Genomic DNA, 15,253 nt, shown 5'->3' on the forward strand with positions numbered 1-15,253 from the left:
AAACTAGTTACAATAAAAGTAATTATACGGCAACTTCATCTACAACTTACCATACTGTCAACGAAACGTCGAAAATGTGGGAAAAGTGTATGAATAGTTATCACAGTTTACGGTGTATATTATAATGATTGAATCATGCAATCATGTGGCCGACGAGACACGAAACCATGACCCGCGATGAATGCAGAAAATGTTTACGATGTTTGGGTAAGGTTATGTTTCGTATAATTTTCTTGCCTCGGTAATATTTAGCTTTTTACAGTAACATTATCATTGTATGCGTTAAACACATATTTTAATTTTAAAATAAGCACTGAATATCAGAACACCCGTAACTTGTATGTTTGAAACATATTAAATAGAAATCCAATGATCTATATGCGATTATCATTATTATTTATGAATGTATTCAAATTTATTACTACTCTCTGAAAATGTATTTACATTTTATTAAATATAACTCTATTCCCATAAATTGTTTTCTTATTTTTTGTAGTACGTTTGTAATTTTTTTGTATATATTGTATGTATAAGATAATTTGTTTTGTAAAACCAATAATGTATTGCATTGTATTATATTCATACTCATTGTACTCTGTTAAGTCAGAGAAAGAAATCTTTATGTATATTTAAGCGTGTATAAGTTGTAAACTAAAAAAAATCAATAATTAAGTAAATCTTCCTAGATAAAGTTGTGTGATAATTATCAGTAACATAAATATTGGTTGCAAGTATCTCTAATGTAATGTAAATTTGTACAAATTTTTATTATGACTAAATATTATGGGTAAAACAATTCAGATACTGTTAAATATATATTTCTTGTATTTTAAATGATTACTTAATAATTAGAATAAAAAAATTATCAAATTATTTAAAATTATATTATTAGAAAATATAATTGTATAAGTGTATATATATTTATACTATTATTTGATTAAGTATATATAATTATTTTAAGCTTCATATATTATGTTTATACATTGAAGTTGATTTCTTTGTAATGTAGAGTTAGAAGCTTATGGAAATATGGTGTCTGTCTTACGTGCTCAAGGTCCTTTCACTAGTGAAAAACAGAAATTGCTACAAGAACTTGCTAAAGTTTTACATATTTCTAATGAACGACATCGTGCTGAAGTACGAAGAGCTGTTAATGATGAAAAATTAGCAACAATAGCTGAGCAGTAAGTATTTATTAAAACAAGATACATTATATGATTTTCCTCTCTAAATAACATTTCATTATAATATATCATTCCAAAAAATTTTATTCTAGAATGCTATTAATGACCCAAAATAGATTTTGCTTTGCAATTTCATATTAATTCTCTTAATGTATGTTTCCTTATCAATTTTTGTTTTAAAGATTGTTATTCAAATTTAACTTATTTTGTTGAGTTTGAACATTTTGCAATTGAATCTTCATAAGATGTCATTATATAGGCTAAGTGGTCCAAATACTGGTACTGATTGGACTATTGAAGGACGACGTGCTATTCCACTTTTACCAAGATTAAAGGCTCGATCTGCATTCACAACTTTAGCAAATAGCTTGTCCCTTGCAACAGTAGCAGCAAACAAAAGGAATCTTCATGTTCATGAGATAGCAGAGGATGCAAAAGGTTTTAAGGAAAAATATTATCTATTTTGGTAAATGTGTGGTTTTAGTCTATGTAAAATAATGTATGGCTATAGAACTGTAAGTTAAGCAGATTTAACCAATAGTATTTTTGAACATTTCAAAATGTAAAGAAACTTCATTTCTTGTTTTATATTTGTTTCCATAGATATTACAAATGAATCTCCTGTGAAGGTAAAAGTACAAGAAAACTCGTTTAGCAATCATGAGTTTGCATCTAGTGAAGATAAATTAAGTGATGAAAATGTTCTAACTGAGGTAATTTAAATTATATGATTATTTATATTGTAAAAATATTCAAATTTTGTTTTAATTATTACACATAATATATTACAGGTCACTGAATCAGATAGGAATAAAGAAGTTAATAATCACAGCAATACCTCTGATAGCAGTGAAAGATGTATTATACCTGAGAAACGTAAAGCCTCTTCTCCTCTCTCACCAGCACCTCCAAACAAGGTAATTAAAAAAAGAAAAAAGAAAAAAACAGAGAGAAAATAAAATAATACAATTGAAAATAACTTTTTTAAACTATTTAATAATTATATATATAATGTAGGTTCTGGTAGTATCTTCAAGTTCAATAGGAACTTTTAATCATGGTACTGCTGATAAAGGATCGCTAGAAAATACTATTCATTTGTCACGAATATCTACAAATTCGTTACAGCATCAAAATGTCACTATAATACCATTAAATATTAATTGTGGAGAAAATATTACAGGTGATTGTCCTTAATTATAGTGTATTGATGGTATGGTTAAGTGATATACAATTTTTTTTTAATTCATTATGTCAAATTCAGAATCTAAGGAATCAGTAGTACAAGAAAGTGCCAGTAACCATTCAGTAATTCCACCTGGTAATTTTGTGAATACAGTAATCCCAGTAGGTACAAATATTACAAAAGCTAAAGGAAGAGTAATTACAACGCAAAATAAGCTTAATACAAAAATCGGATCTGCAATTCTGGTGTCCGGTAATGTGTCATGTACAACAGGAAATAAATTTCAGCCTGATGTTCAAGATGTATCTACACAAGATAGTTTAAGTATGGATACATTTATCTGAGAATATACAATACATTGTTTAATTGAGCCTAATTGGATTAATTTTTGATACTACTTCAGGTTCAAAAGTATCCGTATCTCACACTTTACAAAAACCATCAAGTTCAGAAAATTCAAATTCAGTTACAAGCAGCACAAAGTGCGTTGTGCCAGTAATACATTCTAACATAAAACCTCCAATACCTAAAACTATTACCTCCAGCAAGTATTATCAAAATTAATCATGGTCGAATTCAGAAATTACAATAATTTAATTCATTTTTTCACGATCATCATTAGGTAATTCACATCGACTGATGGCTGTTTGTCCTGTTACAACAGTATCTAATGGACCAGGGCCACCTCAAGCTAAGCAAATAACAACATTAACTTGTAAAAAATTATCTTCAACGCTCAACAATCAAACCACTGCCAAGGTGGTATGATTTTAAAGATAAGTGTTACAGGGTGTTCGAAAATGATTTTTCGCGATCACCACAGCGTTGTACTACTTCTCTGCACTTATTACACCTCTGGATCGATGGAGATCTATACAGAAAAATTGCCACAAAATTGATGTTTACCGAGAAATTCAAGGCTAATTCTACTCATTGTAATGATAAAAAGTCCCAAAGGAACAAATTGGAAATACTAAAGTTTCGTTAATTTTCAAACTCACTTTATTTATAATCTGCCTATATATTATTTTATATAACAATTATTATTGTATGTACCCCAGTAGATATCCCGGATACACTATTATTTATCTCATACCTTTCTTTCTTTCTTTTTTTCTTTCTTTCTTTATATTTGGAGGATACACGACATAAATAGCTAGTTGTTATCTTTAACAGATTGCTTTCACGCATAGATACCCCTGTAGCAATGAGTTTGCGTCTTCTTTCCTTTCTTTCTTTCTCTCTTTCTCTTCCCAATATTTGTACGAAATACGAGTGCACGCTCTGCGATTTCAAAATCAGTGAGGCTTCAGTCTGTTTTTATTATCTAAGAGTGAAGAGGAAAATGTGGTGCATTATAAGAGAAACATTGCGTGCTATTGACGAAATATAGTGTAATTCAGCGAAAAATAATGGAAGATCACTACGTGCACGAGAGATTCCAGATCGATGCGATTTCGTATGATTAGATCATCAAAAAATAGCATTACATCATACTACTAAACATCGGAAAACAGTTCGTTCAATCTCGCGTTCATTGGCGAAAGGAGCAAAAAAAAAAAAGAAAAATGATTACACTCGTTTGGAAATTTGATCAAAATCAATTTTCTGATCAAGGTCAATTTTGCGGCAATTCTTTTTTACAGATCTTCGCCGACTCGTAAGTATAGAATATCACTGTTGTGATGACATATATGACAAATCCTTCTCAAACACCCTATACAATGAAATGGATTATAAAGATATTAAAATTAAATATAAAGATATAATGTAAATTAGATTTAAAAATTGGATACAAAAATATATGACAAATATGTAATGTTCTAGGGTGTTACACTAAATTCTAATAAAACTGTAAATATATCTCACCACCCTGATACAAAATTAGGATCTAAAACAAACGTGATTGTTATACAAAAGGGTCAAACCAAAGGTGTTACTCTCTCTCAAGCAGGCAAGGTATAGTAATAGTTTATCTGTAGAGTAATAATTATCGTGCATTTTATTCTAAATGTAAACACACTATATAATTTATATATTATAGGAAGTATTAGGGAAAGTAATAATGGGTGGAAAAAGTTTGTGTGTCACGAGTCAACACAATGCTCCTATTAATGTGGTTCAGCGCCATGTTACATTGAATAATGGAGATCAAGGTCTAACTATGCTATCCACAACAAACTCATCTCATACAGAATCTATAACATCTAATGTAAAGGTAATAATTACATATTTTTATTATTTACAAACCTATAAGTATAATATGTACACTAGAACTTCGTTTACATGAATTTGTCTAAGGGCAAGACATTATCTATTGTTGTTTTTCGTTTAATTAATAAGAACTCGAAACAATTGCTCTTAAATATATAATAATGTTGCAAACTTGTATCGATTGCGAAGAATGAGAGTGTGTCACATAATGCGCGCCCCTACTGTTTATGTACTTCAGCCAATAGGAACTCAGCTAAAGTTCAGATAACCAGGCACTATTAAAATTTCGTTCATATAAACGAAGTTCCACTGTATATTTACTTATTTTCATTAATGTTTACACGTTTTCTGGAACAAATGACAATTTATTAATTATACATCTATCCTATGATTGATGCATAGAATGTCACCATAAAGATGACATGAACAAATATGGAATGATTTTCTATAAAAAAAATAAATTGAAAATATAGTATATAGTATAGTTCTCGTTTTAGTAAATGTTTAAAAATATCAATTTTTGAGCAATAATCAAGTTTACATATACTTAACGAAACATTTTCCTTGGATTTTACATATTATAATTATCATTGTAATGCATAATTATAATTATGACATTAAAAAATTATTTAACATTTTACAACAAACACAAAAATAAGAGACAAAAAAGTTGTTGACCAGAGTTCATAGATTTATTATTTAGTAGTTACAAATTGCATCTGGTAATAAACCATTTATAATAATTTTTTTCTTGAAGAATTTAATAAATCATTAATGTAGTTAGAAATCGATCTCTCATGTAATATTTAATAATTTTTAGAAAATAATATCTAGAATAAAAGATTTTATTTTATACTTGCACAGAATGCATAACCAATTGTACCATCAACATGTCTATACCTTCTATAAGTAGTATGATACTTTTGCAAAATGATAAAAGTATACATTAAAAAAAATTTTTTTCAGTCTGGTAATACTATTATGTTCAATCTTCGGCAGGATGTTTTGGAAAAAAATAAAGCACTCTCTCATCTTCTTGAATCATCTCATGTTCTTACCTCTGAATCTAAGACTGTGATACAAAATACTAATGCTCTTCTTTCAAAGGAACCAAGTAACAGTGATTTACATGTACAGGATAAAGAGCTAGTTTTAAAAACCGATGCTGTAATTGCTACTGTTAAAGATGAGAAACACAGGTCAGTCTGAAACTATCGAAATGTACTACGAAATTGTTGTGTTAAAAAGCGCATGTAATACCGACAACTAACTTTATAATTACTTTAAAAATTTTTGTAAATTGTTCATTGTAAATTAATAATATGTTTTATGTGCAAAATATTTTGCAGATTGAAATATACCCAAAAATATACGCTTCTTGAGTCGAATTAAACACTATTTACAAACTTTTCATGACATAAATGAATAAAATTAAGCGCATGCATAACAAATTAAAATATTTTGCTATTGGTGATTTAAAAAAGAAAAGAAGAAAATTATTTTATTTTGTACTATAAAACTTTTAATTTTTTAAACCTATTTTATGAAGCGTATTCCATATTTTTTATCGTTTCTGCTACGATTAATTCATATTTTTCTATTTAAGGAAAGTAAAGATATATATGCAAATGCAAATTTTTATTTAACGAATTATATATGGATCCTCCGAACATTCAAAAAGTAAACAAATATTTTCAAATTCAAACTACAATATAAATACATAAGGTAAATTGATGAAATCCTATTTGATGGCTTTCGTGTTTTAGTATTAATTTTACTTTTGTACAAGATTACGAAGTGTCGTTTGTATATTTTTTTTATGATTTAAATGATTTATTACATTGCTTAAATCATTTTCTAAATCCCAAGTTTTTGTATCTGATCTCATGAATAGTATTTCATAATTTTCCATACTTATTTAATGCACATTGTCTTTAAATAAACATGATGATAAAACATGATAAGTAGAATTGCAACTATTTTAAAAATATTTAATACTTGATATAAAATTATATAATTTAAAAAAAATGTTTCTAATGTGCATTATTAAAGTAAAAAAATTTTAACAAGAAAGAGTACTAAATAAATATGAAAAAGAGGAATATATATATATATATATATATAAATATATATGCCTGTGTGTGTGTATATATATATATATATATATATTCCTGTGCATTTAACATTTAACGAAATTTTAATCTTTTTAAAGAAATAAGCCTTTTGTCGGAGAGTTAATTTATACAATTAATGTTTGTATGAAACATGAAGAACAGTACAATTCTTCAGATACCTATAATACAGTATAATTAATTTACATTTGGTATGTGCCAAATTTGTAAGTCACTGGCAATTAAACATTTAATAGGAAAGAAACCTACTAATGATAATCGTACTTTATTGGATCTAAAAATAATACTTTTTGTGTCGTAACAAATTTTGTACACAAAATAACAAATTATATTAAATATATCAAACAATGCAAGTTTTCATATCCGTACTGTTAAACTTAAGTTCTGTATAAATAAAAAAATACATTCATTAGATCATGTTATGCCATTCCATATTAAAAATTACGAAAATGGAAAACAATATGATTTCAGAAACAAGTCCTTTAACATCATTTAACATGACATAAATTGTATATTTTGAAAGAGAAAAATCTATCTATAGAAAATTCCATTCGTACTTAGTATTGCACCTGACTCGCATTTTAAGGTACTATTTACGTAAAGCCTAATTTTACAATTATTAATGTAATTTCTTACCGAAGCTGCCCAAGGTATTCGGATTCTTAGAAGTTGTTAGTAGTATCTTATTTAACGTAAAATCTGTGTGACCATGGAAACTGATATTGCATATTTTTTATTGTTGCAGCCAAATCGAATACGCATCGCAATTATATATATATATGTTAAATAGAGAAATTTATAATTCTGACACTTGCTCACGCTTTGTATCATTAAAATAATGTATATGTAAGATATAAACAGAATCTTTCAAGAGCCAAGTACATAGAATGATAATCAAACTTTATATACATATATATACATATAAATCATAGTTGTTTCTTATGAACTCCAAAACGGTTCTATTGATTCTGATTTTAGGACTCTAAGTTAACCTAATACATAGAAATAGAAATTTAAAATATTGATAAACATGTATATAGACTTTGTTGAAAATAAGAAAAGCTTTCATTTAATTCAAAAAAGGAAATATGATGATACAGTTCTAAATGATGAACAATTTATATACAGATAAGTACAGACAAGGCACAGAACTGTATCTTGTCTTTCAAAAAATCAAAATGTTCATTTAATGTTGTTGTATATATACATATATGTAACTTTAGAACTCGGCTATTCCAAGACTAATATTGGTATTGAAAGTATTAAATCTGTGCAAAAAAATAAAGAATACACTTTTATAAGTTTTAATTCAGTTAATAATCTGTTTTTAATTGGGAAATTTTAATATTTCGATAGTATTTCTAATTTATTATCAACTGGCTTTTTGATGGAATGGTTGAAGCGTGTAATAAAAATTTATATAGAGAATCAGCTTTTCATGCCTTTATTATCCGTGATTTGTTATTTCATAAAAATTAAACAATTAAAAAACCATACAATATTCGTCTCTCATTTTATTGTCTGTTACATGTATGCTTGTATCACTATTTTAATATTTCTTATATAATTTTTTCTTTTTTTTTTCAATTAATTTTTGAGTACATATACTTCAATTTTACAATTACGCATTTTTTTCTTCTATTAAAATATCTGAGAAGTATGTATTCAGATTTATACAAAATACTTATCTTTATCTTACATAAGTTCTTTATAACTGGTAATCAAAGTTACATGAATGGAAAAGATATTAACATTATAAAAGAGACCTTTATTATCACCAGTTACAATATTGTATTATGTTAAAAAGTACTAATATGGACGAGGGGGTGGTCCACCACGCATCATACCTGGAGGTGGACCTCTCATTCCTGGTGGTCCCATTGGTGGACCTCCACGTCCCATGGGTGGCATTCCTGGTGGCATTCCTATAACCAAGCAACCAAATTTCAAACTTTAACACTAATAATTTAAAATCAAAACAACTCTTAGATTTCATAAAGTTGTTGCAAATCTCTACTAACAGTTTAAAAGAAGACAACTAAAATCTGTAAAATATCACCCACCCATCATGCCTGGTGGTGGACCCATCATTCCAGGTGGAGGACCTCCAACTGGCATACGTGGAGGACCACCTGGATGCATCTGCGGTGGAGCAGAAACTTGACCTCTACCTCCTGGTGTCATTATTTGTTGTGAAGGACCTCCGACACCTCTAACAGGACCTTGTAAACCAGCAGGTACTCCAGCAACATTAGCAGGCATGCCACGCCCCGCAGCACGACCCATTCCAGGTCCAGGTGCTGCCCCAGGAATTGGTACTCTGGGTAATCCTTCTTCTGGAGGTGGAGGACCTTCCACAGTCAGAGAAACAATGTTTTCTCCTCTTAAGAGTACAAAGCCCAATACCCGTTTATCTTCTCTCTCAGGTTGCTTTGTATTTTTTGGTTTAATCTTACGAAACTCTTCACAATCACCAAGTATAAGGTTCATATGTTTATCGAAGGCTTTAAATGTGCCTATGAATGTCCTTGAGTCTTGCAAAATAATTCTGACTCTGTAATTGATATGCTGCAGCATCTTATTATTTTTACCAATCGTCTGAAAAAAAATTGTTTTAACTTTTACAGTTAAATATGTACAAGGCGAATACTCAGTTTTAACGAAAATATCCGACTTAAAAAATATACAACTTTAAAAAATCATATTTTCCTTTATATTGCAATAGTTTAATTACTCATAAAAAATAATTTATAAAAAAAATATTTATGATTTCTTTTTGTTTAACATTTACCATAATGTGATAAGGTTATGTTACCACTATTTTCAAACACTTTTAAAAGGTATATATATTTATTATTTTTCACTGGGTATCCAATTTTTTTGGTCGAGTCCTATATTTACTGAAAGTACTTATCGAATAGAGTTTAATGATGCCAGTTTTAACTTTAGGAATCTTGAATATTGAATCGTGAATATTGGGTTAAGTTAGGGATCACTTTGAAATATCCTTTACTCTCCGGCCACCGTAAGGCGGCCGGCTATGCTTAGTATACAAACTTTTCGGCGAAGTTCAGTTCATCTGTGCGGACCAATCAGATGATGGATAAAAGCAATATGGCATTAAAGTAACGTGTAAGATATTTAAAAATTGCTCAGTTTTATATTGTTATAACTCTTGAACCGGTGGATTCTTCGCCATAAAACTTGTATTTTCGAATTCTACACGTCGAAAACTATATGATTGCAAAAAAGTCAATAATTTTTGATCCCCTCCGGGTTGAAAAAATTGGGTACCCGGAGGAAAAGTTTATCTTTCTTTCACTTACCATTTTGTCTGCCTTTATCAACACCAAACAAAATTAGGAACAAATTATCGTCTTTTAGCTATTTTATAACTATGTACCTATGTCAGCCGGCTACTATCCGGTTACATCAGGTGAAGTTGTTTATTCTAACAACATAACCTTTTTATATAAGCAGATGATGCTATCGTAGAGTTTAATGCGTTTAATGTATGATCATATAAGTAGGTTTCTATACTCATAAATCGAAACAAGAAAACTATCCAAAAATTGAGTCCTGATTAGCTGCGAAAAATCAACATGGAAGATTCTCATTCTGCCCATGCGTGACATGCTATGAATGTCTCAGACAGAGACAGAGACACTCTACTCATCTCTGTTTGTTTCACAAGGACGCAAATTTTGTTGTCTTCCATGTTGATTTCTCCCAACCAGTCACGATTCAATTTTCGAACAAATTTCCCTAGGGAGTACCGAGATCAGTTTATATGATCGTGAACAAGGTAGAGATAACATCAGAGAGGAAATTTCTTCTTTCATAACACATATATTTAAAATCACTTTGGAAGATAAGTATATATAATAAAAAATAATGTAACATATAATCAGATACAATTCACAAGAACTGTACAAAGATAAGAAGCATTTGGTTAGGTTTTATTTATATTTTTAAAAATTAGAAAAATTATTTATTTTAATGGAGTTAAAAATATATTTATTGTTTTTTTATTGTCTATGTATAATTATGTTCTATTTTGAAAAAACATATTTTATATAATTGCAATTCCAATTATTAACTGAATCTCTATAAAATACTGCCATTATTAAACAAAATATCAAAATTAAAATATCAAAAAATATGAAAAATATTTTTATTTACCAATAAAGCTATGATGTTACAATAAATAATGTATACATAATAAATATTAATATTATAATAAACAATTATGAACTTTTATATTTATCTTATTTTACTTTCCAAATCTTTAGTTGTTCTATAAATTTATTTATCTATGAAGTTTATATCGATTTATAAATCTAAAAATTTGGATTAAATATCCTACTATTTTGAAAAATTAAACATATTTGGAGTAACTATTTAAGTGTTTTTTATACACATACACACACACGCACGCGCGCATGCACATACACTGCATACTGATTAATACATACTTTATGGCAGCATTGAAAATTGCTTTAAACTTACATATATGATAATTAATGACATAGTTTTGTAATTGTAGTAATGTAATTTAAAATGAATCATGCAACTTAAATATGAAATTTATTAAAACTAAAAAGAAAGCATTAAATTCATATAAAATTTAAAAACAATGTATAGTTTTTAAAGATATTTATTAGAAAATATTTATTTTTATCAGATTTTAATTTATTATATTTTTGATATTGTTTTAAAGAAAACATCAATTTTCATTATATAATATACATAAAAAATTAAAAATTTTGCTGAATTTATTGTTTGATCACACCAAAAAATTAATTTTGATTTTATTGTACACATATTTGAATCTGCTAGCTTATATTGAAATATTTTCTCATTTTTTTGGAAGAATATGTTTTTGACTTACAATGCTTTATAATGATATTCCACCTTAATATTGTACTTGAAGGATCAGTGTTTACAATGTTCTCAGATAATGTTTTAGATTGCTTTATCGAAGATTGGTGATTATATTGCAATCGTCTATTATTTGTTTTGTTTTCTATATTCATTTGATTCATATCAATAATTGGTTGCACAAAATTTGCTGAGTTACAAGAAACTTTATGAACAGATTGGATACTAGACTTTTTAATTTTAGAAGAATTAGCTTGAAGATTATCCAAATTCATATATTCCATTTGATTCAAACTATAAATTTTTTGATCATTTTTTGATTTAATTTCATCTACATTCCTAAACTCTGAAAGAATACAAAATTTAAATAAAATAAATAAAATTATTAAGTTTTTCAAAGTTATTAAAAGAAACTACAAACCTTTTTTCTTTAGAAATGCTTCTTGAATAAAAGATTGTGATTTAAATATCTCTTGCTCCTGAGGTATGTTATTTCTTAATCCCTTAAGAGACATTTTTGCAGACATAACACTTTTGTTTTTTGGCATATTTAAAGAACAACAATCTTTTGGTGGTCTTTCATGTTCTTTCAAATCTGGATGTAAACTACTCATAGTATTCATCAATTCAGTTATTCTAGTATGGTAATCATTGGATAATGTATGTTTTTTATTTCTCTCATTCAACGTAAATGTATTTTTATCAAAGTATAAACATTTATTAGAAGTTTGTAAGGATATCATATTTGGATCAAATCTATTAGAATAATATAATAACGATTGGGTTTCTGACACAGCTGAATGTGTACTATTTGATCTTGTTTGCAATTGCAGGCCATCTTTAATAGAATTACTTTTACTTTCAGGATTAATTTTGTTCTTTAAAGCGTTCTCTGACATAGAAAAGAAAATGAAAGGTACGCGTTTTACTATAAGTTTCTCTACAATATAATCATATTCTTTGGCATTACTATTTACAATGTCTTCTAAGGACTCCTTTTTGGAATTAATTCTAAAGCAACTTAAGAACAATTCAAAGCATTTATTGTTAGCTTTAGGATTAGAAATAACACTGGCCTTTGATGAACTAGAAACTGCAATTTCATGTGAACTAGCAGAAGCTTGTAATTTACCACTCATTTCAAAATCGTGTAAATATTTTCCAAAAAATTCAAATATTTAAAAAAATATATTTATCGTTCTTTAATATATTTTAATTTTTGTAATTCAATCGAGTTTATTCAGGGAAATTTGTAATTCATAATTCTTCGTGTGTGTTTTCGCGATATGTGAAAGCCATAATCATGGTATTTATGTCACAAATATTTGACTTAACAAAGGGTTAGCACCATATTATGGTTTATCAAAAAACATTATTTAGTAGAATTTGTAAATTGGTATGCATATTTTATATTTACATGATCATAAATTTGCAATCAAAATTTAATGATACCAAACTTAGTTTTGAATTGTACCTCTTTTACTAAATACATTTACTTTTTTAAAACATATATAAATGCGCTTATAAATTTAGTTTTTGATTATGAAATTGTTATGATTTGCTTCCTATGTAAAGATACTATGAATTATATTGAAAACATTAATGTTAAATTTTAATTAGACAATTTAAAATATCAAATAATTTTCGATATATTGAATTATTTACATGGGGATAGATGGCGACAGTTTTGTTGCTTCGAGACTGTTTAATGATGCCTTGTGTGGTTAAATAAAATTGAATGTCGAGAGATTACGTGCCTTCACATTTCTAAGTGTGATAAGATTACTAAAGAAAATAGTTTCATAACAATTTAAAATGGCCACAATAAAATTAAATCCATCAACTTCGCCTTCCGTTGAATTAAGTTCATATCGCGATCAACATTTTAAGGTTAGTTTTATAACATATTCTTCAAATATTTTAATTTTAATATTTCATAAAGAGAAAATTTTAATACCACAAGATATAAACTACATGAGATTTAAATTCGTTTATTCTTTAATTATTCACTATAATATTTGTATTTCTTGTCATTGATTACTATAGTATCTTATATTTATAATATTATTTATTTCAAATTGTAATGCTTTACATCTATTTTGCCATACAGGGTGTCCCAAGAGGAAATGGAATAACTTCATCAGTATGTTTGGAAATCAAAAAGGTCATACACACTATGGATCCTGCTCTACTGGATTTTGATTTATTTGAAAAAATAGACTCCACATATACGTAATTGGAATAGAGCAATAGTTTTTTATTTTTTATGTATTTCTTACTGTTTCTTTCTTTTTTACCTTGTATATGTTAAAGAAGGAGTTCAAAGTGAACAAAATCTAGATATCTGCATAGTTTACATTTAAAAATATAAGAGGCATTGTAAATAGAAATTAAATCGCCGAATTGAAATGAACAATTTGAAATATAGAATTACATTGAGTATCAAGGAGAAGGAAACACTTCTGTAATGATATCAGTACATGTGTCAACGTTATATTTCTTTCGATATTTTTCAAACCAAAGTGATAAAATTGTTTCCAATTTTTTTCGATATAGAATGTAGGAACCATAGAAATTCTTCTACGTAGAATGTGTTAAACAGTCTGTTATTTACTTTCAACTCCCATTTTGTGTGCTACTTGAGTAAAGTAAACAATGATTATCTCAAAAACATATGAATCTAGACCCATAGTATGTATGACCCTTTTGATTTAGATTAAATTACCTAACATAATGGTAAAGTTATTTGATTTTCCCCTAGAACATTTATATAATAATAGTAATATTAGGCACAAAAATTACATAAAGCAATAGCAAAAATGTTAATTGTGATCATAATAACAATAAACGATTTATTAGTATTAATTTCTCTTTAATAATAATTTATGTTTTCAGGGTTCAAGAGCTGAGCAGGATAGGCTCTTAAGAATTTCGACAACTTTATATGTTGGAAATTTATCGTTTTATACTACAGAGGAACAAATATATGAACTATTTTCAAAATGTGGTGATATTAGAAGAATTATCATGGGATTGGATAAATATAAAAAAACACCTTGTGGTTTTTGTTTCGTTGAGTATTATCAAAGGGCTGACGCTGAAAACTGTATGCGATATATTAATGGTACTCGCTTAGATGATAGAATTATTAGAACAGATTGGGATGCTGGTTTTATTGAAGGCAGGCAATATGGAAGAGGCAAAACTGGAGGACAAGTGTGTACCTTTATTTTCTATAATAATATAATTATAGAATTATAGCGCATTAAAATTTATCAATATAATAAATTATATTATTATAGGTAAGAGATGAATACAGATCAGACTTTGATAGTGGAAGAGGAGGCTATGGTAAAATAATACAACAAAAAGTAACTCCACTTTCTGATGGAGCTTTTGGACGTTAAAATTGTATGAATATGACTGCTTCTTAATTTTAAATTTTGTATGTATAAGAAAATTATTAGTATTTAATTAATCGCATTTAAGGATGAATAACATGATATATAAAATAGTAACTATAACAAATGTACATACATAGTAAATAAGGACAACTATGAAACATAAGTAAAAATTATTTTTTAAAAATTATACGTAATATAGTGGAAATTTTATTTCTATTCCAATTTGTTACCGTTAGATGATAAAGAAAAAAG

At 27.6% G+C, this 15,253-nt stretch overlaps 4 protein-coding genes across 15 annotated transcripts; 2 read left to right on the forward strand and 2 right to left on the reverse strand.

Moving 5' to 3' along the window:
• The first annotated feature begins 2 nt into the window (after window positions 1-2).
• On the forward strand, window positions 3-8,215 carry LOC117159541 (uncharacterized). Of its 7 annotated transcripts, XM_076620962.1 has the most exons (14): window positions 3-207; window positions 1,010-1,184; window positions 1,444-1,622; window positions 1,788-1,897; window positions 1,976-2,101; window positions 2,202-2,367; window positions 2,449-2,694; window positions 2,774-2,914; window positions 2,993-3,129; window positions 4,198-4,329; window positions 4,415-4,588; window positions 5,551-5,783; window positions 6,196-6,309; window positions 7,462-8,215. In XM_076620962.1, exons 1-13 carry the CDS (start codon window positions 144-146, stop codon window positions 6,266-6,268), a joined length of 1,956 nt encoding a protein of 651 aa, XP_076477077.1. In that variant the 5' UTR covers window positions 3-143; the 3' UTR covers window positions 6,269-6,309; window positions 7,462-8,215. The 7 variants fall into 7 exon arrangements, with proteins under 7 accessions (XP_076477077.1, XP_033195353.2, XP_033195355.2 ...); XM_033339462.2 differs by lacking the exon at window positions 6,196-6,309; XM_033339464.2 differs by lacking the exon at window positions 6,196-6,309 and having other exon boundaries at window positions 5,584-5,783.
• A 248-nt stretch (window positions 8,216-8,463) lies between these two features.
• Window positions 8,464-10,332, reverse strand: SmB (small ribonucleoprotein particle protein SmB). Of its 2 annotated transcripts, none has more exons than XM_033339484.2 (3): window positions 10,043-10,332; window positions 8,780-9,314; window positions 8,464-8,641 (listed from the first exon to the last, which is right to left on the reverse strand). In XM_033339484.2, the coding sequence occupies exons 1-3, from the start codon at window positions 10,043-10,045 to the stop codon at window positions 8,526-8,528; spliced, it is 654 nt and encodes a 217-aa protein (XP_033195375.1). In that variant the 5' UTR covers window positions 10,046-10,332; the 3' UTR covers window positions 8,464-8,525. The 2 variants fall into 2 exon arrangements, with proteins under 2 accessions (XP_033195375.1, XP_033195374.1); XM_033339483.2 differs by lacking the exon at window positions 10,043-10,332 and adding an exon at window positions 9,508-9,832.
• A 159-nt stretch (window positions 10,333-10,491) lies between these two features.
• Window positions 10,492-15,188, forward strand: Cbp20 (cap binding protein 20). Of its 5 annotated transcripts, none has more exons than XM_033339491.2 (4): window positions 13,347-13,487; window positions 13,708-13,761; window positions 14,493-14,813; window positions 14,900-15,188. In XM_033339491.2, exons 1-4 carry the CDS (start codon window positions 13,413-13,415, stop codon window positions 15,002-15,004), a joined length of 555 nt encoding a protein of 184 aa, XP_033195382.1. In that variant the 5' UTR covers window positions 13,347-13,412; the 3' UTR covers window positions 15,005-15,188. The 5 variants fall into 5 exon arrangements, with proteins under 5 accessions (XP_076477089.1, XP_033195382.1, XP_033195383.1 ...); XM_033339492.2 differs by having other exon boundaries at window positions 13,708-13,740; XM_076620974.1 differs by lacking the exons at window positions 13,347-13,487; window positions 13,708-13,761 and adding an exon at window positions 10,492-10,521.
• On the reverse strand, window positions 11,487-13,058 carry LOC117159544 (uncharacterized). The gene is made up of 2 exons (XM_033339474.2): window positions 12,019-13,058; window positions 11,487-11,943 (listed from the first exon to the last, which is right to left on the reverse strand). Exons 1-2 carry the CDS (start codon window positions 12,734-12,736, stop codon window positions 11,552-11,554), a joined length of 1,110 nt encoding a protein of 369 aa, XP_033195365.1. The 5' UTR covers window positions 12,737-13,058; the 3' UTR covers window positions 11,487-11,551.
• Window positions 15,189-15,253: the final 65 nt, after the last annotated feature.

Source organism: Bombus vancouverensis, chromosome 8, assembly GCF_051014615.1.
Source record: "Bombus vancouverensis nearcticus chromosome 8, iyBomVanc1_principal, whole genome shotgun sequence".
Lineage (NCBI taxonomy): Eukaryota > Metazoa > Arthropoda > Insecta > Hymenoptera > Apidae > Bombus > Bombus vancouverensis.

Coding starts and splice junctions, on each gene's coding strand:
- SmB (XM_033339484.2), bottom strand. Junction 8,642..8,779: donor TCCACCACCAGGCATGATGG/GTGGGTGATATT, acceptor GCTTGGTTATAG/GAATGCCACCAGGAATGCCA.
- Cbp20 (XM_033339491.2), top strand. CDS start 13,413: ATGGCCACAATAAAATTAAATCCATCAACTTCGCCTTCCGTTGAATTA. Junction 13,488..13,707: donor ATCGCGATCAACATTTTAAG/GTTAGTTTTATA, acceptor TTTGCCATACAG/GGTGTCCCAAGAGGAAATGG. Junction 13,762..14,492: donor TATGTTTGGAAATCAAAAAG/GTCATACACACT, acceptor TTATGTTTTCAG/GGTTCAAGAGCTGAGCAGGA.
- LOC117159544 (XM_033339474.2), bottom strand. CDS start 12,736: ATGAGTGGTAAATTACAAGCTTCTGCTAGTTCACATGAAATTGCAGTT. Junction 11,944..12,018: donor AGCATTTCTAAAGAAAAAAG/GTTTGTAGTTTC, acceptor GTATTCTTTCAG/AGTTTAGGAATGTAGATGAA.
- LOC117159541 (XM_033339462.2), top strand. CDS start 144: ATGTGGCCGACGAGACACGAAACCATGACCCGCGATGAATGCAGAAAA. Junction 1,623..1,787: donor GATAGCAGAGGATGCAAAAG/GTTTTAAGGAAA, acceptor TTGTTTCCATAG/ATATTACAAATGAATCTCCT. Junction 2,102..2,201: donor CACCAGCACCTCCAAACAAG/GTAATTAAAAAA, acceptor TATATAATGTAG/GTTCTGGTAGTATCTTCAAG.